This window comes from Camelus dromedarius, chromosome 20 (assembly GCF_036321535.1).
Source record: "Camelus dromedarius isolate mCamDro1 chromosome 20, mCamDro1.pat, whole genome shotgun sequence".
Lineage (NCBI taxonomy): Eukaryota > Metazoa > Chordata > Mammalia > Artiodactyla > Camelidae > Camelus > Camelus dromedarius.
In genome coordinates this window covers 1566684-1592276 of record NC_087455.1, presented here as the reverse complement: position 1 = coordinate 1592276, position 25593 = coordinate 1566684, and the positions used below count along the sequence as shown (strand labels likewise).

Genomic DNA, 25593 nt, shown 5'->3' with positions numbered 1-25593 from the left:
GCGGGGTGTGAGAAAACATGTTGGCCATGTGGTGTGCATTCGGGTGACCGGGATGTGGCGGTTCCTTCTCATCTGGAGAGAGCCATCCACCTCCCTTCCTCCCAGACTGACCTGGAGGCTGCCACTGCTCCGGTGCCCAGGGCAGCACCCTGGGCGAGGGCTGTGGAGCCCAGAGACCTCCACCCCCCTCCCCTCCCTTCTGGGCTCCATGTTCTTGTCTGCAAAATGCCGATGGAGTCTCAGAGGTCCCGACTCTGCTCCCTGAGTCAGGTCCAGAGCCTTGCGACGCTAGGGAGGGAGCGACAGGACCCTGACAAAGAGGGACCAGATGAGAGGAGGAGGCAGGAGGAGGCAGGAGGAAGGAGATCATGTGTCTCCACTGGGGTGCAGGCGCCTCCAGTGGCACTCAGCTCTGGTGGTTGGCATTCTCGGTGGGGCTCCCCACCATCTCCGAGGATCCCTGACCCCCTCCTCTCCCCAGATGGGCCCCAACGCCAAGGAGCTGTTCCGGCTGGTGGAGGACTTCGTGGATGTCATCGGCTTCCGCATGAAGGACTTGCGGGACGCATACCAGGTGACAGACAACCTGGGTAAGCCCACCCTCGCTCCACCAACCCCCACGCCCCTGTTCCGCAGCCCTGGGTAGGGCCCTTGGGCCTGTTTCCTCATCTTTAAACAGGCAGTGGCCAGACCCCCTCTGCGGGCCCCCCGGACCCAGCTCTAAGATGATCTCAGTGCTCTCAGGTGCACAGACCTGAGTCTCCTGACAATGGTCCCATGTGCCCCTGAGAGGGGGTTGGTGTGGGGGCGCTTAGACCAAGAGAAGGTCCTGGAGACCTTGAATCATGGGGCACACCAGGACCCCCAGGCCACAGCCAACCCCTTGCTTGCACCTCCTTGGGGCTGGGCCCCACTTCCACGTGTCACCCCCAGTGCCTTCTCTGTGCTGGGCTGGCCTTGGAGATTTGAAGGCAGGATTGTGTCGCCCTCCACTCCCAGGGCACCTTGTCAGAGGAGCCTGGTCTCCACCCAGCTCTGGGGCACTGACCGTGCCTCTCACATGGGAAGGCGGCAGTGCTGGCCTCATGGTGGGTAGAGAGCAGGGCACGGGCTGGGGCCTGGGAGGTAAGCAGGGCGCGCGAGCACTTGCAACAGCTGTATTTAGTGGTGACCACCAGTGTCCCCTTAAATAGCTCTCTTGAGCCACATTTGTCAAGTCCTCCCTGTTTCAGGGCACCACCCCAGACACCCTCCATTGTCAGGGCTCCTCCTCATAGTGGGGAGCCCAGTAGTGGGCACTGGACCGACTGTGGTCCACACGGCACCCGGGAGGGAGATGGCCACCTCCCTTGTAGAGGGACTTGGACCTCTAGTGACACGCCCTGTGTCAGCTGCGCTGTGTTAGCACAACCCTGGGGACGGGCCTGGGCCGGGTCGGGGGTTTGCTAAGCTGGAGGTTCCCAGAGCCCTGGCCACTGTCTGTCTGCCTTAGCGCTCAGGAGCCCAGAGCTGGGTGAGAGAGGGGGAGGCCCCTGAGGCCAGGGGGTGGGCACAGCCGTCATCCCACAGCTGGGAGACTCGGACCAGGAGGTCTGGTGCTATTGGAGGTCACCTGGCAAGTGGGGTCAGCGGTGGCTCCAGGCTGGCTGGGGGGGACTTACCCGCCCTTCCCTTCCCACTGGGCTGACTGGGCCCTTTCTCTAGGTGAGGTGGGGGTGGCCCAGAGAGGGGAGGGCTTCCGTGCGGCTGCGCGGGAGTGGCCGCTGCAGGCTCTCACTGTGGAGGTTGGCTCCCAGGACGCCCGGCATCACCTACCGGCCCTGGAGGGGCACTCAGGCCTGGGCTGCGTGCCCCCGACTGACCTCCTGCCTCCAGGGAACCTGTCCTGAACTGATTGTCATTCAGGGCCAGCTCTTTGTCACCAAAGGAAGCCCTGGACTCCTCCCCATCACCCCTCATGACCCATCCAATCCAGTACACCCCGTACACCCCCTGCACCCCACACACTCCACACGCCCTCATGCCCCCACACACCCTGTGCACCCCACACACCCACACACTTCCTACATCCTGCTGCTGGAACACTTACCCCAGGAGTCCAAGCAGCCTGACCTCCAGGTCTGTCTCCAGAGGCCACCTCCTCAGGGCAGACTTCCTGACCACCTGTTTGGAAGTACGCCCCCCCAGGGGTCATCACTGCCCCACAGACCACCTATTTTCTTCTCTGCTCGGGTCACTGTCTCCCCAGCTGCGCGTCAGCTCCGGGAGAGGGCCTGTCTCCCTCTTCTGCGTCCACAGCATTAGAACCATCCCGGGCACACGGTCGGTGCTCGGAGACCTGCGGCGTGATGAATTTGCTCACCTGTTCTGTCACTGGTGAGGTGCTCAGCGACAGAGGGCCAGCCTCCTGCTGGGCTGGGCACCCAGAGAGGGGGCCCATCCCTGTCCCCAAGGCCTCTTGCAGGGAAGACGCCCTGGGCCCCAGCACTGAGCACACGGGTGCAGGGAGGGCGTGGTCTGCAGGAGAAGGAGGGTGCCGCCAGGAGGCCAGTCCTGGAGGGGCGAGAATGTGTGGGCCAGGCACTGCGTGAGCAAAGGCGCCAAGGTGGGAGTCGGCTGGGGGATGGGACTTTGTCGAGGAGAGGCCCCAACGACGGGGGAGGGCCAGGTGACAGCGGGGCAGGTGAGGCTGGTTCCCATGGTCTGCCCCCTTCACCCCACACCTAAGGCACCCACTGTGCGGACCTGGCCCCAGGCCGTGGGTTCTGGGTGAAAGGAGCAGAGTCTGCCTGGAGTGGGTGGGCCTGGAATGAAGGGGCTCAGAGACGTTGAGACCCCCACCCCATCTGTCTCCCCAGGCCGGTCTGCCACTCCGCCCTGGGGATGCCTCGGTCAGGGCCAGAGAGAGCCCACTGGGGCTGGGGTCTTCAGGTGCAGCTTGGCTGGGGCCTAGCAGGGCTGAGGGTCTTCAGGAGGCCGGCCGGGCCCCCTCAGCAGGAGGGTGGGAGGAAAGACTGCAGACGCCACTAGCTGTCTCTGCTCTGGCTGATCCCCAAGCATGCTATGTCCCCATCAGCCCCTTCTCCACAACCAGCACCTTCCTTCCCAGGTCCCCCTCGCATCCCCATCCATCTGTTGTCCCCTTACAGTCCCCAGCCCTGTAAAGGGGGGGGGGTCTGTATCTGTCCCTTTTACAGATCAGAGCCGGGGGGACGGCTGGGCTCCAGAGTCCCAGGGAGGGGCACTGAGGTGGACACCACTCCCTGTGGATGCGAACCTGATGGCAGAACCCACCTCTGGCACCTTCTGGGGCTGAGTCCAGGCCTGGGTCCTCACAGGGGCTGGGGACTCCTGCTTGGTTGGGGGAGTGTCATTTGAGGGCTTGGAAGGTACCAGGAAGTCTCTGTGGCCTTGGGCCTCGTAGGGAGGTTGGTGTCGGGCAGCCACCTGACCGGGTGCCCCCAGGCCCCCTGCACTTGCTCTGAGCCACGAGCACACACGCGTGATGGTTCTGGACTCCTGGGCCGCTCCCAGGCTCCTTGTCACCAAACCTCTTTCTGTCTCTGTCTCCCTCTCTCTGTCTGTCTCTGTTGTCTGTCGCCCGCTGCCCACCCACTAGTCCTCAGCATCCATAAGCTCCCGGCCAGTGGAGCCACAGACATCAGCTTCCCCATGAAGGGCTGGCGAGCCACGGGTGACTGGGCCAAAGTGCCAGAGGACAGGGTCACTGTGTCCAAGAGCGTCTTCTCCACGGGGCTGGCAGGTGAGGGACCTTGGGGTGTGGGAGGGGCCCCCAGGGCTTGAGGCCCACTCCCCTGGGGTGTTTCTTCTGGAGTCTGTCCTGCTGCTTCAAGGGCTAGGGCGGCTTCCATTTCTTCTCAGTGTTCCTGAGCTTGCCGCCTCCTCCAGGAAGCCCTCCCTGCCCTCCCTGTGTTGGGAGGCTCCCAGGCAACCTTGGCTGAATGGCCAGTGGACCGACTCATTGCAGGGAGCGCAAGGGTCTCACCTGGAGTCACACAGCAGGTGACTCTGGTTCCCAAGAAGAGAAACTGTCCCCTCAGGAGTCACTGAGGGCACCCAGGCAGTCTCCCTAGCTCCACTGCAGGCTGCATCCACTGTCGGGGTGGATGTGACCCGGAGCCCGGGCCTCCTCTGGAGGACACGCACTGCCCTCACCGGAGCAGGGTCCTGGCCTGGGGGCAGGCTGGGAGGGGGCAACCAGCGGTGCTCTCTTCCAGAGGCTGACGACTCGTCCGTGTTCGTGGTGGGCACCGTGCTCTACCGGAACCTGGGCAGCTTCCTGGCCCTGCAGAGGTGGGCGCCACGGGCACATGGGGTGGGGAGACGCCAGGCCAGGGGGAGGTGGGGGGTTCATGCAGGGGTCCCCAAACCCGACACAGCCCTCTGGCTCCCCCTCCAGGAACACGACTGTCCTGAACTCCAAGGTCATTTCCGTGACCGTGAAGCCCCCACCTCGCTCCCTGCTCACACCCCTGGAGATCGAGTTCGCCCACATGTACAACGTGAGTGCCCTTGTGTGCATGTCCACGTGCACGTGTCCCCTCCGCCTGATCCCACGTGTGGTGTGCATGCTCACGTGTCTCGGCCTCACGTCGGCCTTCAGAGAGAGCTCCTTTTACCCCCGGGTGATGGGTGGGGGACACTGAGGCTGGCAGAGGACTTGTCCAGGGTCACACAGCAGGGCCGCGTCCGATGCCACTGCTCCCCTGGCCCCGTCGGCCTGGCTGTTCCCTGGGAAAGAGGGAACCATCCTCTGCTGAGAAATGAGCCCACCCCCGCCGTACGAGCCCCCCACCCTGCTCCTGGGCAGCAGGCAGACAGATACTCCTGGGGCCAGCTGAGAGCCAGCAGCTGCCCGGCTGCCCGGCCGAGACAGGGCAGCGCCAGGCCTCGAGTCCCGGGACAGGGCTGTGGAAAGAGCCGGGCCTGCTCTTCCCCGCTCTGTGGCCTTGGGCCTTGCTCAACCTCTCTGGGCCTTGGCTCCCTCGCTTACCAAGTGGGAACCCCCACTGTTGTCACACCACAGCCTGAAGAACAGGGGCATTCTCTGAGGCCCTCCCTGTGCCCCCAGCCAAGCTCTCCCTGTTACCCCGTTTTGCATTAAGCTGGACTGGCCATTAGGGAATCTAGAACTGGGCTTCAGCCCCTGCTCCCCAGCCTGGCTCAGAGAGGGGACAGCAGCTGCCCAAGGCCGCACAGCAGGGCTTGGGGGTCTGAGCCAGTCCCTTCCCCCGCGCTGGGTCTCAGTTCCTCCTCCTCCAGCTCTGTCTCTGCGGGAATGGGGTAGGCAGAGCGCCCGGCACAGGGTGGGCCCCGCAGTGACGGTCGGGTGTGGCTCATGGGGTGGCAGGTGGTCTGACTGCTCCCCCTTCCTCCCAGGGCACCACCAACCAGACCTGTATCCTCTGGGACGAGACCGACCTGTGAGTTCAACCTGCGCTTTGTGGCCCCGGGGCCTCGGGCTTAGGGGAGGCCGGCCCAGCAGGGGAGGGGTGCAGGCTTCAGGTCCGGGGGCCGCCGACTCCCCTACTCCGTCTGTCCTGCACGGTCTCTCCCTGCCCAGGTCAGGCTCTGAGGCAACAGGGGGCCCACCCAGCCGGCCTCCCACCCCTCCCAGGGAAGTCCACAGTGCCCCCCAACTCCCACGCCAGCCAGGTGACAGGCAGATGGTTTGGCTTTGCAGGAGCACTGCCAAGGACTGGGGCAGCGGGGTGAGACCCTGAGTGATCAGACGGGAAGCAGACGTGGGGGCTCCCAGGGTCCTGTGCCCAGTCCCTTGTCCAGCGGTAGCACCAGCACGTCAGGTGCTGCAGCAGGAACCAGTGGGCCCAGGACACTGGGCTGGACTGGCCGGGCTGTGACTGGGAGTCACAGGGCCTGGCATGGGTGCCCAGAGCCAGGTGTCCTCCCGGACAAAGGGAGGCGAAGGGACAGGTGGGGTGCTCACACAGTCACAGGGCAGAGTTTGTGCAAAGGCCCCAAAGTGGGGGCAGCATCTAGATGTGAGGAAATCAGAATTTGAGGAGACAGGGTGAGGAAAGCCTGGCGAACTGATCCCATTGGGCCAGATGGGCCTGGTGGGGCCTGGGCCTTCCCCGCAGAGGTTTGGTGTCCATTGGGGCGGGTGTGGTCAGAGAGCTGTGTGCCATTGTCACCACCTGCCTCCCTCAGCCCTGGCTCCGCCAGTCCCCAGGCCAGACTGCAGGCCTGGGGGTTCGTGTGGCAAGTCCCTCATGCTGGGGGCGGTGCAGTGACAGAGGTGTGTCAGGGAGATCGGGGGGGGGGGCCGCAGTGGCTGACCCTAGAGGAGGAGGTGTTTTTCTGGCAGAGAATGGGAGGGAGCAGTTTAGGCAGAAGCACACTTTGAGCAAAAGTGTGGAAGTTGATAGGTACAGGAGGAATGCCAGGCCAGGACGAGTAGGCAGCTGGAGAGGAGGCTGGTTGGGCGCAGGAGCGCCGGGGGAGGTGCGCGGGGCGTGGGGCCAGTCTGTAGGGCTGTGTTGGGCACTACGGGAGCTGTCGGGGAGAGAAGTGACTATCACCCATCCGTCCTCCATCCACCTGTCCATCCCCCATGCATCTACCCACCCACTCAGCCATCCATCCACCCACCTTCTATCCATCCAGCCACTTGGCTATCCACCCATCCACTCACTCATCCACCTACCCACCCATCCACCCACCATCCGGGCTTCAGTGATTACTGACCACCCACAAGGCACTGCTCTAGGAGGACTGCCTTGTCCATGGTCAGTAATCACTCAAGACCTCAGCCTCCTCCAATCCCCAGTGAGGAGGGATGGGAAAGTGGGTGCACGTGGATCCCTGTGGAACTGGCAGGTCACGCCACAGGCCGGGAAGTGGAGCCAGCGGACTGCACGGCAGGCGGGGCGAGGAGCCTTGCAGGGGAGGTCACGGCAGCCTCTCTGGGGTGGTGCTTGAGCAGAGGCCTGACAGCACTGTGCACGTGGGTGTCTGGGGACAAGCATCTTGGCAGAAGGAACAGGCAGTGCAAGGGCTCTGTGGTGGGAGCATCCGGGGCCATGTGGCAGACTCCACTGCCCTTTCCAACTCTGGGGCTGGGGCTGGGGCTGGGGAAGAGCTGGGCGGACCCCGGTGCCTTGGGAAACTGGCCCTCTGGCTTTGGTTGCTGTCAACTGCCTTTCTCTGGGCTTTGCAAATGACCCAAGATCTTTGTACAAAGTGGAGTATCAAAAAAGGGTGAAAAAATAAAAAACAAGAAAGAGGGCCCGTGTGCTCTCAGGACCCAGGCTGGCCCCTGTGGCCACCATGGGAAGTTACACTGCAGCTACAGGTCCATCTTATCTGGCCCCTGATGTAGACACAAGCCTCTCCCCACAGCCCAGAAGCCCTCCCAGGGGCTGTTCGGAGGCTGCCCGCAGCCCCCTGAGGATGCCCGTTCACCCAGCAGCCCAGCACCCTTGCTCGGACAGCTCTGCCCACATTTCTGATTGTTTCTTTGGCATTGAGTCCCCTGGACAGTTTCAAGATCTTGGTGGTAAATCGCTTCCCAGGAAGGTGGGCCCATCCCCTTGGCCCCCCAACAAGGCAGCAGGCTGCGAGCCGCCTGGCCAGCCGAGTGAGTGTCAAGTTTGCGGTCCCAGGGCTGCGTGGCCTGGGGCAGAGTCCACCCTCTGGGAGCCTCAGCCTCCCATCCCTGGGACCAGAGTCTGCCTGCTTGTGGGTGGGGACAGAGTCGGGGGCAGGGAGTGGTCTGCAACCAGGTCCATGGGGTGCTCACCACTGGCCACAGATTCCGCCTCAAGAGTAGGCGGCCCACCCGCTGCCCACCCCTGGTCACCTCTGAAGGGATGGGACTGTTAGGGTCCCTGTGCCTGGGCCCAGGGCTCTGAGGAGAGCGGGAAGGTGCCCCAGAACACATTCTGCCCGCAAACTCCCTGTTCAGTCCTAGGAGCCCAGCTAACTGTGCCTCTTACCTCTGGGGAAACTGAGGCTCCGAAAGGACTGTGGTCCAGTTCAGGATGGGGACTGCAGTATCTGATCCAGAACTGGGCAGCCTGAGGGAGGGCCAGAGGCTGAAAGCCGGGGCCAGGGAAGGGGCAGTGGAAGGGGAGGGAGGGGCTGTCTCTGCCTGTCCCCCACCATTCCCCCCTCTGCTCCTCCCTGTGCTGGACAGAACCTCCATCCATGCCCAGGTGGGGCCACTCCTCACATAAGTGGGCTCAGAGGAGCCAAGCCTTTCCTGAAATGGGGACCAGGGACAGGGCCCCAGGTCTGCTTCCACCAGTGAGCCCAGAGATTGGGTCTGTGCTGTCGTGTACCTATGTTTGTGTGTGTTTGGATGAGAAAGGTTCTCACATGTCTGCAGAATTCTGTGTTTGGGGGGCCACTGGGGGCTGAGAGCCATCAGTGACGTGACCATCATCTGAGTAGTAGTTGATCTTTTGATCTATGACTGTGATCCACGACTCTGTCCCTGGTCACTGATAGAGCCTAGATTCCAGACTCAGACTGAGCGCTGGTCCTGGTCACTGGTCAGACTCTTGGGTCCTGCCCCTGGTCATACACTGAGCCCTGATGCCGTGTCTCATCTGGAGTCACTTGTGCACATTTGTGTGCAATTGCGCAAGTGGTATGTGCTTGGAGGGCCGCCCCCTCTTCCAGCCGCACGCAGCCGTCTGCCATGTGACACGCCCGTCTTGGAAAGTGTGAGTCAGCGGTTTGCACCCACAGCGCAGACCCTCTGCCTGCCTCGCCCCCAGTTGCATGCACACATTTGCACACACGGGCTCAACGTGTCCACTTGAGGTGACTGCTCCCATCAGGGCCCAGGGCCCCATCCCCCACCCCACAGCCCTGCCCCAGCCTGGTCAGCGGCAGTGAGGGCCTTGGGAGCAGGGCTGTCGGGGAGGGAAGGGGGTCTTTGCAGAGTTCCTGGGTGTTCAGGTGGGGGGCGGCCCCAGGAGGGATGGGCTGGTGCCGGGGTCAAGGAGGGCCAGGAGCACACCCGGGGAGTTCCGTCCTGTGGTTCTGATCGGACAGCTCCCTGGGTCTTTCGCTCATGGCAGCTGCACGTGTTTTGCAGTTTCCATTTTAAAAATGAATAAAACAGAGTTACCTGGAGCGCAAAAGTCAGAGCTGGCAAGATCCTTAGAAGTCACCTACTCTGCCCTCACTTGAACACGGTGGAGGTGAGGCCCAGCGTAGGGACCTCAGTACAGGCCAGGCCTGGGCCAGACACCCTCCACGGTGCTCCTCCTGCTGTGCCAGCGTTTCAGGGGGTGTTCTGCCTGACGCCAACCCCATATGGGCTCCAGGAAGCGCAGAGTTCCATACCCACCATGTCTGTGCTCCTGAGTCCATGTGCACAGCAACTATTAAGGCTCTGAGAAGTCCTGCACAGGCTCCTGTTCAGTCGGGTTAGGGTTTCCCTAATTAGTGGGCACTTGGCACCCTGACTGAGCTGGGAGAGCAGACACTGGGACTGGCTGGTGGAGGGCATGATGTTCCCGCACAGTCTGTTGGGTCCTTTTCAAAGCCTGACCCCACTCCAGTCACCTTTAGACATGCATGGTTTACTCACAGGCCCTGGGTCACCCCCGTGGGTCATGCCAGTCTGTGCTCTTTCCCTGCCCAGGGAAGACCCCAGCCCTGCGGGGTGCAGCTGTCCTGGGGACGCTCAGAACCCAGGCCCAGCCCCCTCCCTGGGATCCTTGCCCAAGTGCGTGTCCTGGTCCCTTTAAGAGCCTTGCCCCACCCCCATCCCTGGTTTCCTTGGAGAGGCCAGTGAGGGGGCAGGCCAAGGGGGGCAAGCGGAAGGGAGAACTTGGCAGGGTCCCCAGGTCGCTGTCAGTGCCCGGATCCCAGCTGGATTTCTCCCACGCCTGCTAATTCCTGATGGGGACAGAGGAGGCAAGCTGAGCTGGGGACGAGGAGGGGGATGGGGTGGGAGATGGACTTAACACAGAAGGCCTCTTTGGTGGGCTGGGAAGAGTCTCAGGACCCACCCCACCGGTGAGCATGGTTGGGGAGGAAGGTGGTCTGTTCCCCTCCATCTGGATGGGGGGCTGGGACTGGGAGGGGCACAGTGCTGCTCTCAGAGGGGAGACCACCTAGATTCCTAGATTCCAATTAGCCCCCACTTCCCCTGTGCCCCTGCCTTCTCTGAGTTCCCCCCACTTTGTCCTTGGGGAACAGCAGGGCTGGCAGAGGCCCACCGTGGGCCTGCCCTCCCCTCAAGGGGCGTCTGAGCCCAGACCTGCCTGTCCCCTGCCAGGTTTGGGTGGGAGCTGGAGGGGACAGTGAGTTTATGCCTTAGGGACAGCCTCCGTGCTCTGAGCCTGGGGCAGTGAGCGTCCCCCCTGCCCTGGCTGGCAGCCCTGCTCTTCCAGCCACTGCCCTCCGACCCATGGGCCCCCTTGCCACTTTCCTCCTAGTGCCAGCTGGAATGCTTGGTGCCTTTTTCCCTGGCCCCCGTGCCCTCTTCTTCTCCAGCCTCAAAAGCCACCTGCTCTTGGAGGCCTTTCTGCCCAGTTTCCTACATCCTTGCCCCGTCCAATTTGCAAGAAGTCTGTGTATCCTCAAGTTTGCCCCTCCACCCCAGCAGAGTGTGAGCCCTGTGTTCCCCTGCCAGGTACACAGCAAGCCCTCAAGAGATGAACAGAAGCCATTATAATGTGCCCCATGTGAAGGGAGTCTCCCATCCTCCAGGGACTGGAGATTTACCTGTTCATTCATCCATTCATTCATTCATTCATTCATTAACTCACTCATTCATTCCCCGAACACACCATTCCTGCATCCAGTCTGTCCATTGTGGTCTGACCATTATGACCCTGTCCTGCCTCCAAGGTGCCCCCACACACCGCCCACCCAGCAGGACATCCACCACGGTGCCTGGCCCTGGTGAGCCCGCACCCCCGACTCTCAGACGCAGGGTGAGGGCCCTTCTCAGGAGGCTGGAGACCAGGGAGCCTGGACTGGAGTGCCTACTTAAGTCTGTACATCCAAGGGCTTGGGCTCTGTGGGGTCCTTGGGTGGCTAGTCAGGTTGGTCCCTTCCTCCAGCTCAGGAGTCCTTGGCCCTGACCACTGATTGCACTGGCCTCACAAGCCCTGGCCTCAGTTTCCTTGACTGTACAATGGGACTAAGAAGGTGCAGCCCAGCCCCCTGGCCCACACCCGGCATCCACCAGGTGCCTCCCAGGCAGCTGCAGAGAATGGCTGGCCAGTGCTGGCCTGGAGCTGCCCCTCCCGCCTGTTCCCCCTCTTCCTCATTCTGCAGGGAAAGAGCACAGCCGGCTGCTGCTTGGCCAGTGGTGGCCCTAGTGACGTGTGTCGGTGGGGTGGGGCGGGGTCCTGTGTGGTAGGACCATCACAGACATGTGTGTGAGGGTCGGGGTGCACTGGTGTGACTGGGGCAGAGGGGCATCTGGGTGTGGGGAGCTTTCCCCTGGTGGAGTCGGGATGCAGGGGTCTCCCGTGGGGCTGCGTCTCCTCCTTGTGTTTTCCCACCTCTGCAGGTGCCCGTGTGTCGGCGGTGGGGATGTGCAGTTCTAAGAGCATAGGGGCCGGGGCCGACAGTCAAGGGAGGCAGCAAGTGTGGACAGCCCTGAGCTCACGGAATCTGCTGGATGGGATAAGGGTGGGGGGCTCAGGGCAGCCACAGGTTGGGGGCAGGTTGAGTCAGGTGCTGAGTGGTCCGGGGAGTGAGGCACAAGCAGGCACCTGGGGCTTAGCGGAGCGCCTCGAGGCCTCCTTTCCTCCCTGCCTCCCGGCCTCTGCCATCACCAAGCCAGAATCTGTGCAGCACTGATTTGGGGGGGCGGGGTGGGACAAGAAGGAGGAGCCTGGAGCTGCCCTCAGTGAGGAGGGGGCACCCACTGGGGAGGTCAGTGCTGTGCCCTGAGTTCACTGGGCAGTGCCTGGAAGAGGGGAGGGCTCAGCCAGTGCTCACTCCCCGCCACCGTGAGACCTGAGGGCTTCATGAGGGGCTGCCTGAGGGTGGGGGCAGCTGCCTTACTGGGTCGCTTGGTGCAGGGAGGGTGCATGTGAGGACAGAGCAGGGGCCTCTCTGAGAAGGGCCTGGCCTGGCCTAGCTGGAAGCAGGTACTTCAGGGCACTCCCGGCAAAGATTTCATCTGTCCATCCGTCCTCCTGTTTGCGATGTGCCTGAGCTCTGTGTCTTTGTAGTAACACTCGCCCCCATTGAGTGCTCACTCATGCCCAGCACTTGGGCCCTCCTCCCCCTCCCAGGGGGAGGGGTCAGTGTGGGGGCCGCCCCCTGTCCAGACCCTACCTGCTGCCTCCCACAGGGCCCTGTCTCTGACGATAATGGGGATGCTGTTGGTAACCTACCAGTGGTGTTGGTGTTGATGGTGGTGCTGGTGGCGGCGGCGGCAGTGAGGTAGTGGTGATGGTTTGATGACGTGGACGGCACTGGCTGTGAGGGTGATGGTAATGATTGTGGTGGTGGCGGTGGTGTTGCTGATGGTGGTGACATGGGAATCGTGCTGATGATGATGTTGATGGTGTGGGTGGTGGCGATGATGGTGTTGGTAGTGGGGACGGTGGGGACGAAGTGGAAGTGGTAGCGGTGCCAGTGGTGGCAATGGCGGTGCTGTGGCGGGTAGGGACAGTCTGATGATGCTGACGGTGTTGGAAGCAGTGAAGGTGGTAGTAATGACTGCGTTGCTGGCGTTAGCAGCCGTGGTGCTAACTGATGTGGCTGATGGCGGTGACTTGGCGGTGGCGGCGGCGGCGGCGGCGTGGTTGTGTCACTCTTGATGCTGGCGGTGGTGCTGGGGTGCCATTGATAATGTAATGCTGGTACTGATGGTGGTGGTGGTGGCGATGGTGCCGGCAGTGGTAACGATTGTGTCGTCGATGGTTTTGATGGTGTTGGTGGTGGTGGTGGTGGTTTCTGTGAGAGTGGAGATTGTGGTGACAGTGAAGGTGGTGTTGGGGGTGGGCTCAGCTCTTCGAGGGGTATGAAGCCCCCCCTCCGCAAGGGAGCCAGCACACACCCGGGGCAGTGCGTGAGGCCGAGTAGGTGAGGGGGCTGGGTGGGAGGGCAGAGGGGAGCGCTCACAGGGCCAGTCAGTCCAGGAAGGTTTCTTGGAGGAGACCGAGCTGCGCTGGCGGGGGCGGGGAGGTTTGGGATCTGCTGGAGCCCATGGGCGTGCCCAGCACCCAGCATGGAGCCTGACCAGGCCTGCCAGGGGCGCACTTGCTGAGTAAGTGACCTATCGGCCTGACCTCCAGCTGCACCGGTGGCTGGACCGTGAAGGATGTGGGTGCCAAGGGGCTGGCACCTCAGCTGGCACAAGGAGGTGACAGGCCAGCAGAGCTGGGCCACAGGTGCCCCAGGTGAAGGTCTGAGTGAGGGGCAAAGGGCTCAGGCAGGGGTGCAGGCCTCTGAGCTGGGCGGAGTCAGCATGTGCCTGGGGGTTGGCAGGACCCTGGCCCCCCTAGTCCAGACCACTTCCTTGCGGGGCTGGGAGAGCTCAGGGACCCACCTTCTCCGGGGGCCCTGTTCCGCCTGGCAGGCTGCCCTGGGCCTCTGTGGCCCTGCAGGTGGGCGGGGTGGGTCAGGCAAAGAGCCACCAGATCCTGAGGATGGTCAGATTTCCAGCCTCGGGGCAGGCCTGTGCTGGAAGCTCTGACTCAGAGCCTGGCCAGTGCCAGGTGGGATTCAGGAGACTGGCATCCTGGGGGAGTGCTAGAAGCCCCGGAGGCCCTGGGCACAGACCCGCAGATGCTAAGTGAGCCTTGGACTTTGTCAGTGCCTGGAAAGCCCGCCCTCCATGGGCAGGGACACAGGCCTGAGGGGGCCTGGGTCTCTCCTGGCCGCTCACTCAGCAAGACCCAGGTCAGGCAGGTCTCCACCCCCCAGGGTCCCCTCGGGTCACAAGCATTGCCCCCAGACCCTCAAGAGAGGACATGGCCCTGATCTGGGGAAGCCGACATGGGCCTGCCCGGGGAGGGGGGTTCCCACAGGCTAGTGGTCAGAGGGGAGCTGGGCACAGAGTGGGAGGTTCAGGAGGCTTCCAGGAGATGGCAGGGCCTTGGGAGAGCCCTGAAGGACGAAGCTGAGTCAGCCAGGGGACGGGGGGGATGTGGTCAGAGGGAACAGCCAAGATCAATGCCTGGAGGCAGGAGGGGGCGCTTGTGTTCTGAGTCCCCGAGCGGCTCCATCCCAGGTGGCCTGTGTGGGCAGGGCTGCCGGGGCTGCGGGGGGACCTGAGAGCCCCGATGAGCTCCAGATGCTGGGCGAGGTGGGGCCCAGGCAGGGAGCCCCAGCACAGCAGCCGGGCAGGACCTGTAGGAGGAGCCAGGTGGCAGTGCTCAGGAACTCACAGCTGATCCGGGTGTGTTCCCTGGAGGAGGCAGCCCAGCACAAGCCTTGGTCTGTGGATCAGAAGTCAGTAGGCAGAAGTGGGAGGTCAGCATTCTGGACCTGTGAAGCGTAATGCAGTGGGGCTTGGACCTGAGATGAGGGGTTTGGCTTTCGGAGCACAAAGGCCCAGCTGAGGAGTTTTGAGGGGCTCCTAGAAGCCCCTGCCTGCAGAAACACCTTGCCCACTCCCTGTTCCCTCACTGAGACGAGCTGTGCCCACTCTGGCTTCTTTTTTCTGTGTGGGAGGACACCTATGAGTCATTCTCACTCCAGTGTGAATTAGCCCATCAAACCCCGGGGGACCCCGATGCACACAGTCCAATAATAGCACCTGCGTCGTGGGCCGGCAGGAGGCATCCTGAATGCCATGAAGGCCTAGGCTCAGTGGGCGGGCAGGCAGGTGGGTGCTCTCCCTGCACCCTCTGTGTTACTGTCCCCTGATGTCCCACAAGCGTGCCGGGCCCTGTGCTGGGCTCTGGGGCCCTGTGGTCTCCCTGAACAGTGTGTGGGGTGAGGATTTGTGCCCACTGCACGGGGGAGGCAGCTCGGCCCTGTGTGGCCAGCAGTGGCCTCGGCTGCCCAGTTCACCCTCCTGGGGCTGGGCTGGACCAGCACTATCCCAGCTCTGCCGGGAGCAGGACGGCAGGGGAGCCACCGGCTGAGACTCCTTCCAGGGCCTCCAACAGACCTGGGCCCCAGGGGAGGTCCCCTGGGGAGGTGTTCTGAGCTGGGTGGGGCCAGGCTACTCCCCTCTGGCAGCTGGTGACAGGATCCAGGCTGCTATCTCTGAGCCACCTCACCTGGGACACCATGACAAGTCTGTGGCCGTGCACAGAGGCTGAAGTCGGATTGAGGCAGGTCTCCTCAGGTGGGGTTGCAGGGAGCTGGGGTTCCCGTTTTGAGTGTGGCTAGAAGGGTGGGCTCATAAGGAGGGTCAGGGAAGGTGGGCCAGTCCCTGGGGCCTGTGGGGTCCCTGAGGGCAGCATGTCCTTTGCTCTGAGTGAGGAGGGAGCAGTGGGAAGGTTTTCAGCAGAGCATGTGTCCTGGCATATTTCAAATGACAGTGCTGTGCTGGGGACAGGTGGGGGCAGGCAGGGCGGAGGCCGGCAATGGGTCCCACCAGGGTGGTGGCCACAGAATGGAAAACAGCAGTGAGAGTCTCGGTGCATTTTTGATAGGAAGGCTGGTTGCTGATGGGTCTGTGGGTATGAGAGGGAGGGGGGAGGGAGGGGGGAGGGAGGGGTCCTGAAGGTTGCTGCCAGGTTGAAGGGGCAGAGAGTGGCCATGCTGCTCAGCCAAAGGGCCTCACTTGTCCATCCATAGCAAGTCTTGGCTGGGCACTCCACCCCTACGGGGTGCAAGCAGCGGGGTGAGCAAGCCAGGTCCCAGTCCCACCCTCCCAGGGGAAGGTGCCAGCAGGAGCATAAGGCCATCACACGTGGTGGGAGAACCGGGCAGAGATGGGAGGACCCGCAGGTGGTATGCAGCCGGCAGGTGTGCAGGCCACGGACAGCCACCAGAGATGGCAGCTCACTGTGGCAGTGACTGGCCTAACACCCTCTCAAGGACCACCTGGGGCGGGGTGACATGGGAGCAGGAGGCCGGCTGTCCAGGGAGCGAGGTGGGTGGATGGGGGTGGCGTGGGGGTGGAAAGAGGTTGCCGGCTGTATGCAGGAGTGACCAAGGGGTCCGAGGGCTGGGCAGTGGCAGAGGAATCTTGGGTCCCAGCTCGGGGTCAGGCCCTGGGAGCCAGTACCTAGTGGGTGCTGACTCAAGGCAGCAGAGGAGCTCAGAAGTGGAGCCAAAGGGACAGGTGGTTGTCCCTGGGGTTTGGCGACATGGGGGCTTTGGCAGGAGCGGGGTGGGAGAAGCCCGCAGTGAGGAACTGGTGGCCTGCAGAGGGGTGGGCAGTGGCTGGGCCTTCCTAGAGACCCTGGTCTGATGGGGGAGGCACAGACTCTTCTCTGGGAGCTCTGATTTGAGGGGCCCAGGGCCCCCTGCAACCGCCCTTCAACTCAGGCAGGGAGGGGCTCCCCGCTCCTGGTGTTGGGAAGGGCTACTGCCCCAGCTCCTTCTGTCACCCTGGACTTGGGGAGTGGGGAGGAGCAGATGTCAATGACCCAGATTCCTCAGATCTGAGCCCAGGAGTGGGGGCCTGGCTCCGTGACCCAGATCTTCCAAGTTTCTGAAGCTCAGACAAGAGGCAGCAAACGGTCTCCCACGTGTGGGAGCGGTTGCTGTGTGCACGAGGAAGGGATGACCTGCTTGTGTCGCAGAGATGGTAACAGGTGTCTCCTGCAGCAGGAAGGATTTCAGTCAGACATGAGGAAGAACCTCCAGATGTTGTGGGTATAAGAAGATGTGTCCTAGAGATCTTACTGAAAGAAGCAGGGCTGAGGGACCCCTGACCTTTGCCAGGTCAGGGTGTGCCTTAGATACCTGAGGGGCGTCTGGTCAGAGACCACCACCCACCTGTCCTGCTTGGGGCCAGTCCTTGGCTGATGCCCAGAGCAGCCCAGAAGGCTCCGTCAACAACCTGGGAAAGCTCCGTTGACCGGGCTCTGCCCTGGTGTGGGGTGGGCCTTCAGCAGGCCCCTCCTCCGCCTGATCTGAGCCTTAGGCCATCCTGGAAGGTCCCTTTCAGGTCTGTGTTTCAGATCCAGTGGCTCAGATGTTGTAGGCCTTGTCGGGGGTGCCAGTGGTCAGACAGATAAAAACTGGCACCCTGGCCCTCCTGCTGTCTTGCTGTGTGGTGTTGGGCAATCTTACCACCTCTCTGAGCCTCAGTTTCTATATCTACACAGCTGAGTTGAGGATTATTTCCGAGATTAAATGATAAAATGCACAGAGAGCTGTTAATATTGAGATGGGCGAGGGGCAAGAGAAGCTTTCTGTCCATGTGTTGGAGACCAGGAGCCCCCACATGCTCCCCTGCTCCCGGCTGCCAGGGCCTGCCAGACACTGGATGGGAGGAGAGGCCGAGGCCAAGGAGCCTGCACTGCAGTCCTGCAGGGTCTGGGTGAGCCCAGCAGCTCCCTGCGTCCTAGGCTGCCAGCCTGAGCAGCTGGTTCAATGGACCAGGGGCAGAGGCCTCCTGGTGCCCTCCGTGGCCTTAGGCTGCAGTGGTAGACCCCGGCCGAATCCCTCAGCAGAGTGCTCCCCGCCCTCCCCTCCTCTGGGAGGCTGATAAGCTAATTAGTGCCCATAGCAGGAGCCCTGCGGGGCCAGCCACCAGCCTGGGCTGGCCTTCTCCCAGGAGGTGGCCGACAGCTGTCAGCCTGGCGCCCGGCAGACCCGCCAGCGCTGCCTGGGAACCTGCCAGGCTGCTGGCCCCAGCCAGCCCGGCTCCCCTCACCCCAGGCCTTGGGGTGCTTTCCCCTCCCGACCCTCCCAGCAGCTTTCAGCAGGGAGAAAAGCTGGGTTCCGTGTGCCTCCCTCCACTCAGAGGAGGAAGGCTGAGACAGTGTCCAGGCCTGGACCGTGAGAAGTTGAGCTGGGATTTGAACCTAGGACCGGCCAGCCACAGACTCCTGCTCTTGGGAGCAGGCATGTGGCTGATGTTGTGGACAAGCTGGTCAGCTTGAGAGAGGTACTGTCTCCAGACTGGAGTGGCCTGTAGGACTCCTGGGGGCGCACCGGGTGTTGGTGACCTCTGGCCTGCGCTGCGTCGGCTGTCTTGGTGTCCGGTCAGTGGCTTGCATGTGCGCCCCCAGGCGTGAGGACAGGGCACTCCAGGGATGGAGGACAGAGGGCGGCTGGGCTCCGGGCTCTGTGCCCTGTCCTGTCGGGTGCTGGAGATGAAGGGAGATGCGAGTGTGATGTGCCCTGGGCAGCCCAGGGAGGCCTTGATGGACCTCTGCTGAGGGTGCGGGAGGACCAGGCTGGAACTGGGTGTCACTGGGCACTCTGGAACTCTCTAGAGCCCCACACTCCCTTTCCTGTTCCTTCCATCACCCAGGTCGTGTTTCTGGTTCTGTGGTGAGTGGGGTCTTCTTTTCCAGACAAAGAAAGGGGAAAGGGGGCCTCTACCAGGGTCTTAGGATTTGACTTTGGTTCTGCTCCATGCCAGGGACTTGGGGCCTGCAGGGTGGTGGGCCAGGAGGGGGTGGGCCATGCAGGCAGCCGAGCCCCTGGCCTCTATCCCAGGAGCTGTGGTCAAGGCTGTAGCCTCAGCCCTAGCCCAGCCTGGGCTCTGCCATGCTGTGGAGCCAGGCACACCTCAGCTCTTCCTGGGCCCCCAGGGGTTCAGGTGGGCTGAGGCTGGAAGGCGCAGGTAGAGGCATGTCCAGGAGCCAAAGAGGCTGAAGCCCTTGGGCCCTCCTGTGGCATTCTTTATGGCGGGTCCCTAAGAAGGATGAGCTTCGGGCGCAACGCCTGTGGGGGGACATCCCCCTCCCCTCACTGCACTTCAGAGGGGAGCAGGGGTAGAGGGGAGGGTCTTCTGGGGCCACAGAGCCCTGATGCGCCCCGTGGAGCCAGGGCCTGGTCTCAAAGCTCTGCCTCAGTATTACCTTGGGCCTCAGTTTTCCTCCCCTGTAAAACGGGACAGTCCTTCCCCATGGAGGAGAATGAAGAGAGAAAAGCAGATTCGAAGGAACTAGCCGGCCCAGAGTGTGTCCCTTCTCCCCTGGGGCCTGAAGCTCAGAAAGGAGGCTGTGTAACAACTCAAATTCAACAGAAGCCGCTCTGGGCTCTGGAATGCCTGCATCGGAGACCCGAAGCATCCCTAAGGATGCTAACACGTTCATGCAGGCACTGTAGGGGGGCTTAACAGGTGTCCCATGTCATCCTCTGGACTGTCCTCTCTCCCCACTTTAGACAGGAGGAGACGAAACCTAGGGCCAGTAGCTGACTTCCCAGGTGACACAGCCAGGAAGTAGCCAACGCTGGTCGTTTGCAAATCCAGGTGTTGAACAGGGGCCTCCCAGTGTGTGCAGGTCAGAGCTCCTCTGGGAAGGCACAGGGTGGGAATGGCTCAGCCCCTAGTCCACCTTCGATGCAGAGGAGCTGGGGTGAAGGAGGAGAGCTGAGGGCTCTGAAAGGCACCTGGCAGCTCCCTCGTGCTGGGGCTGGGGCTGGGGCTGGGGCTGGGGCTGGGTGAAGCTGCAGCTCGAGGGATCTAGGGTGGGAGTGGGCAGACCTTTGCCTCTAAGACCTGGAATTCTCCCCTGAAAGCCTGGGGCAGGTGCTGGGTCTGAGTTACTTGGTGGGGGGCTTTTCTGGCTTTGGGTTCAGAAGGAGACCCCACCACCACCGCCACCATGGCTCCTGGATTGCAGTTTCAGTCTTAAAGCCTTCAGGAGGCCTGCAGGCCCCCGGCCCTGCGGCAGACACTCCATGGCCACCTTCTACCTGGTGCCTGGCTGGACCCTGCCGGACACGCGGGCTGGCACGAAGTTGGGAGGGACTTGGATCAACAGTGGCCGGTTTGCAGAGTACTTCAGTCCGGTGCACTGAGGCCCTAGCAAGTGCTTGTTTAAAGAGAACCAGAGCAAGCCCAGGCCGACAGACAGCGGAATGGACCTGGGTCAGACCGCAGGGGGCGCCTCTGGCTGCTTCCCCACCCCGCGGGAAGGCGGCCGCGGTCCCAGGCCCCCGGGGAGGTGGCTGTGGGGGCGGGGCGGTCCCAAGGTCACCAGCGCGGCGCGGGGGCTGGAGAGGCGGAGGCGCGGAGGCGCCCCTCACCCCGCCCCCGGCCCCGCAAGCGCACCGCAGGCTGCCGCGCCCACCGCCTGGCACCCCGCTCCACGTGCGCCCACGCGCCCCTCCCGGCCGGGCGCTGGGGCGGGGCGCTCTCCGGGCGCGGGGCCAGGGCTCGGCGCCCCGCCGGCCCCGCCGGCCCGCGCTCCCGCGAGTCGCTCTCCCGTGGCTCGGCGGCGGCGGCGGCGGCGGCGGCGGCGGCCATGGGGCGCCGGGCTCCCGGGGCCGGCGGGGCGCGCGCGGCGGCGGGCGCAGGTGCGGGCGCGGGCCGGGGCCGCGGGGCCGGGGCGCGGCTGGCCGCCGCTCACGCCGCCCCTGTCTCCCCTCCCCCCGCGTGTGTCCCCCCGCAGACCCTCCTCCCCCGCCCCCCCGCAGCTCGGGCCCTGGTCGTGGCGCGGCTGCCGCACGGTGCCCCTCGACGCCCTCCGGACGCGCTGCCTCTGTGACCGGCTCTCCACCTTCGCCATCTTAGCCCAGCTCAGCGCTGACGCGGTGAGACCCCGGCCGGCCGGGCGCGCGGCGGGCGGGCGGGCGGGGGCGCGCGGGGCGGGGGGCTCCCGGGGCGGACGGTCGCCTCCCGGGCCGGCGCGGGGAGGCCCGGACGATTCCCCGGCCCGAGGGGTCGCTCTGCCCGGCAGCCCCACCGCGGCCTGGCCGGCGGGGCCCGGGCCCCTGGAGAGGGCGGGTGGGAGCTGAGTGGGTGGTGGTGTGGAGTTGGGGACCAGCCTGGGAGGAGCCAGGCTGGGGTCCCCCGGGAGTGACTGATGGGTGAGTCTCCCCCACGCTCCTTGGGGGCCTAGGACCTTGGGGGCAGCCAGCCCTCAGGGGAGCCGGGCAGACTTGGCCTCAGGCACTAGGGGGCTGGAGGAGGGCTTGGCCTGGCGCAGCCGCGTGTACCCCTTCACTTGGTGGGGGTCCTTCCCCCCGCGCATGGCAAGGGTCTAGCCCACGCGGGAGAGGGAGGGGGAGGAACTGCAACCCCTCTTGGAGTCCTTCCCCACCCATCCCAAGTAGATCCTGGTCTTTGGAGGCAGCTGTGTCTCCAGGTAGGGGTCCTCGGGTGGTTAGGGTGCTGGGCTTGGCCCAGGTCGGCTGCAGCCTTCCCCAGGAAGGCCCCATCATCTCAGGGGCCTCCTTTTTGTTCTCCTTATTCTTGTGGGGGCTGCCTGTTTCTATGGCGACGGCATCTGGGGCCAGCTTGCTGGCTGGGGCCCTGGGTGCTGGGCCCAGCCAACTGGGGCTGGCGGGAGTTCTTGCCCAGGGCCGAGCTGCACTCACCAGACCCAGGAAGGCCTCGGCCCCTGGTGGGGTCACTGGGCCCCCTGAGGAGGGAAGGGCTAGGGGTCTTTGCTCACTGAGCCCCCAACCTGGGCCTAGTGTGGAAGCATCCTCAGGCAGCAGATATGGAGGACAGACTGGGAGCGGGGTGCTACTTTGGGGGTGTTCAAGATGGCTGGCCCTCATCGAGTGGGGACGGCACAGCTCTCCCCTCACGGAACCCCAGTTTCCCTGTGGAAGATGGCTCCAGGCCTCTCTAAGAACAGTCTGCCTTTTCTCCTTTGTCCTCTGGGATGTGAGTAGGGAGAGCGATGTTGTCAGCCAGGATCCCCCAGAGGGTCAGAGCTGCACCTTAGAGGTCATGCTACTAGACCCTTCCATTAACAGGCAGAGAAACCGAGGCTGGGGAAGGGGCTTTGCTCAAGGTCTTGGGGTGAGTCTGCTGGACAGGGGTCTGTGCTCTTGGCCTGATCCCAGCGCACCCTCCCCCTCAGGCTGTCCCTGGGACTGGAGTGTTAGTGTTGTTGGTTCTGAGGGCAGGGCCCGAAGGCAGTAGCCCAGGGCCGTGCTGGGGACTCCCTGGAAGAGGTGGCTTACTACACAGGGGGAGTGACCAGTGGAGCTGGAGCTTCCTGGGTCCCCTTTGAGACTGGAGCAAACAGGGCAGGGCGCAGGTGGCTGCTCTTCCTTGGGTGGCAGGGGGTTTCAGAGTGGGGCTCCTTCCAGCTGAGGGTCTGTCCTGTAGGAGGTCAGCATTGGTTGAGTCTTGAAACACAGGCTTGTCCCTCACACGTGGTGACCCTAGACTGGCTTTCCATCCCCCTGAGCCTCGGTTTCTTCACCTGTAAAGTGGAAGCAGTCCCCCGGGCTACTCAGGGTGGCTGCTCAGGGCTGGGCAGGAGCGTGGCAGAACTGCTGCAAGTCCGGGGGTGGAGGAGCTCCCCGCCGAGGGGGCCTTTCTAGGAAGAGCGGGCCTGTGCTGGTGCCTCCGAGGGCAAGCGGAGGGGGGCCCTGCACCGGGCTGGGCAGGCAGAACACAGAGCTTCGGTCTGTGAAGGATTTGAGGCTTTGTTTGTCGGGGCGGTCAGAGCTGCAGTCAGGGGCTTCTGGTGTCTGCCTGACCCGACGTGTGAGTGCACAAAGGGCGGGGCACAGGCCGGCAGGTCAGAGCACCCCGTCCACATAGCCCAGGAGATGCAGCTGAGACCAAGAGTATGGGAGCTCTCAGGGGCCACATTCACCCACTGGCCGTGGGACAAAGAGCTGGCTGCCTGGCTGCTGTGAGCCTCAGTTTTCACATCTGTAGGATGGAATAGTCATCGGCTCTGCCTGATTCTGCACCCCTCTGCAGGCCCGGGTGTGAGCTCAGAGGAGTTGCTGGAGGGCAGCATGCTGGGCTTGGCGTCCTCCCTTGTGCTCACCTGCCATCAGAGCCCATCTCCGCTTTCCTCTCCTTTCCTGGCCAGCTCTGGCCTCAGTGAGGGGCGACCCCAGAGATGCTGAGTAGGGACAGGCTGAGAGCGAGAGGGACACTGCTGTCCTGCAGCCTGTCACACTGTGCTGACTCCTCTGAATGCCTGGGGCTGGGACCTCAAGGAACATGGGGTCTGATGGGGAGACAGGCCTGGGGCAGCCTGGACTGGAGGGAGGGGGTCCTCTGGGGGCTTGGCAACAGCCCCCCACCCTCCCAAGGATGGTTTGGGAGACGTGCACGAGGAGGAGGTTTGGGGTAGGGCCTTGAGGGGTGAGCAGGAGTTTGAAGCCTAGCTTGGTGAGGAGGAGTGATGGTCATCCCAGGGAAGCTGAGAAAGGCGAGAAGCGAGTGGGAGATAGGGTGGGGCTTGGAGGGTAGTCAGGGCAGGGGCGGGTGCTACGGCCAGGCCGGGGCCAGGGAAGGCTGGAGCTTCATCCCGAGGTCAGCAGAGCCAGGCAACTAGGAGATCAGAGAGAATGGTGGTGGGGCTGGGGTCCTGGAGGCATCCCAGCAGGAGTAAGGGCAGAGTAACCCACCCAGCAGGTGGGGTGGTGGCAGAGGTGAGCTGGGCTGGGTGTGGGGAGACAGGTGCTGCCTGCCTCCCCCTGTGGGCTGGGTGTGTGCCTTGGGCATGGGATTTGGGTCTGAGCAGGCACAGGCGGCTGGCATTCTGGGGTATGGAGTGGTTTCGGGGGACTGGAGTTCCAGAACAAGGGCCCGAGAGAGGGCAGTAGACAAGGGATGCTGTGGTCGCACCCCAGGAGCCAGGGAGGGGTTAGATCTCCAGAGGCATGAAGTGAAGGGAGGTGAGACCCAGGCGTCCCCGCCCCCCCAGCCCTACATGCTGCCACAGAGTCAGGTCCCGGCAGTGCCACTGCGGGGCTGTGACCGCCGGAAGGTTGAGTAACTGCTCTGAGTCACATCTGTGAGGGGGTGATGCCGCCTGCCTCGGAGCCGTGGGGGTACTGAACCTGGTGAGGTATTTGCAGCATCAGCACAGCCTGGCATGTAGTAAACAGTCTGAAGTCACAGTTGCTGTGGCGTTGTTTCTGTAATGTGCCCGAAACTGTGTTACTAGTGTGACCAGGGTCACGGCTCAGAGTGGGACCAGGACCAGGGATCAGCCTCTGTTGGAGTCAGGACTAGTTTTTTGTGGGTAGCTGGGAGCCACGTGTGGTGTTGGAGCAGGGGCAGGTTAAAGACAGTACTTCAAGGAAGAAAATTAGTGTTTAGGACGCATAAGATGTGTGAAGGTTTGGGAGAAGGTTGGAAGCAGGGAATTCATGTGGTAGAAACTGACAATAACCATTTAAAAAAGAAACCAGTAAAGCCCTGGGTGAGGGAGGTGGGAGGGACAGGTACCTTGGAGAGCCTCAAGACAAGGTGATGGGCAAAGAGGTAAGGGGCTGGTTCAGACTGAATGTTCAGTGAGGACCTCTGTGAGATGACAGCTAAGCAGAGAGAAGAGCCAGCCATATGAAGGTCAGGGGAAGAGCACTGGATGGCGGGACCAGCATGTGCAAAGGCCCTGGGGCCGTGTGGAGCTTGGCTGGAGAGCCAGTCTCTTGCAGGAGGCTGGCCTGGTTCTGCCTGCTTTCCAGGTGGGTTGGGGCCAGTCCCTCGCCCTTGAGGGCTCTAGTCCAGCCCTCTCAGCGAGACCTGGAGTTCCCTGACACCTCTGCCCACCATTCTGTCACCTGTCCCCTCCCCACATTGTTCAGAATGTGGGCTGTCAGAAGTGACGGATGAGCACTTCAGAGGCAGAGAGGAGGAGGGAGCAGGCGGGCAGGTGGGCTAGCTGGCGGGCGTGTGGCTGCCAGGCCTAATGAGGGCAGATGGAGGCAGATGGCCACAGAGGTCAGGGCCAGAGCCAGCCACGGAGCTGGCTTGAGCCAGTTACTCGGCCACCCGTGACTTTGTGTGGCTGGCCGGGGCTCTGAGGTTACCTAGTGAAGTTCAAGGGTGCAGACCGCAGCCCAGAGCTCCCTTCCCTGAGCCCCTCCAACTCCCCACAGGGAAACACAGAAATTTGTGTTGGAGCCTCACCACACCATGCCCCCCGGGGCCACTGAATGCCTGGGTGACCTTGGACGGCTTCCTGGATTTTCCCAGAGCCTGCCTTCCCAGTCGCTGTTCATCCAGCCAGTCACATCCGCGCCGGGCCTGGCCCGAGGGGGCTCCAGACTGTGAGAACCCTGAGCTGCAGGGACAGGCAGGCATCCCCAGTAGTGGGGAAAGGCTGGGCAGAGTGACCACAGAGGGGCCTGGGGGCAGGAGGTGGTGCTTCCAGTGTGGGGAAGGACCGGAGGGAACAGCATGCTCGCGGACGCAGAGCGCAGGCGGTCTGGGCGCCGCCGCTGCCTGGGTGGGTGGCGGCAGTGGTGGCCGGTGGAGCGGGCCCTGGGTGCCCTGTGCAGGAGATCCAGGACTTGGGGGTCTGAGGAAGAGAAGGCCCCGTTCCAGGGCGGGAAGGGCTGGCGTGGCCTCAGGAGCCTGTGGGTGGGAGAATCTCGCTCTGCAGCATGCCGGGGTCAGCACAGGTCAGCAAGAGTTGGGACAGGGTCAGGAGGGGGTCAGCTTCAGATGAGGGAGCCTACAAGAAGCCCCTCATCACCTGGCCGTGCCTTCTCTGTCATCTCCCGGACTCATCTCCTCCCTCCCTCCTGGAGGCGGCCGACGGGGGAGGGGCTGCGGACTAGTTCTCTCCAATGCCCTGATTTGTCTTTGGGTTCTGGACACAG

At 63.3% G+C, this 25593-nt stretch overlaps 1 protein-coding gene across 9 annotated transcripts in view; it reads left to right on the top strand.

Moving 5' to 3' along the window:
• The window catches only part of ADGRB1 (adhesion G protein-coupled receptor B1), a 79292-nt gene that overhangs the window by 29655 nt on the left and 24044 nt on the right, over nucleotides 1-25593 (top strand). For all 9 annotated transcript variants that reach the window (XM_064476779.1, XM_064476783.1, XM_064476782.1 and 6 more), the window contains exons 13-18: nucleotides 482-590; nucleotides 3620-3763; nucleotides 4239-4314; nucleotides 4421-4523; nucleotides 5401-5444; nucleotides 20451-20592. In XM_064476779.1, the coding sequence (XP_064332849.1) occupies nucleotides 482-590; nucleotides 3620-3763; nucleotides 4239-4314; nucleotides 4421-4523; nucleotides 5401-5444; nucleotides 20451-20592 (618 nt within the window). The remainder of the gene's footprint in view (nucleotides 1-481; nucleotides 591-3619; nucleotides 3764-4238; nucleotides 4315-4420; nucleotides 4524-5400; nucleotides 5445-20450; nucleotides 20593-25593) is intronic.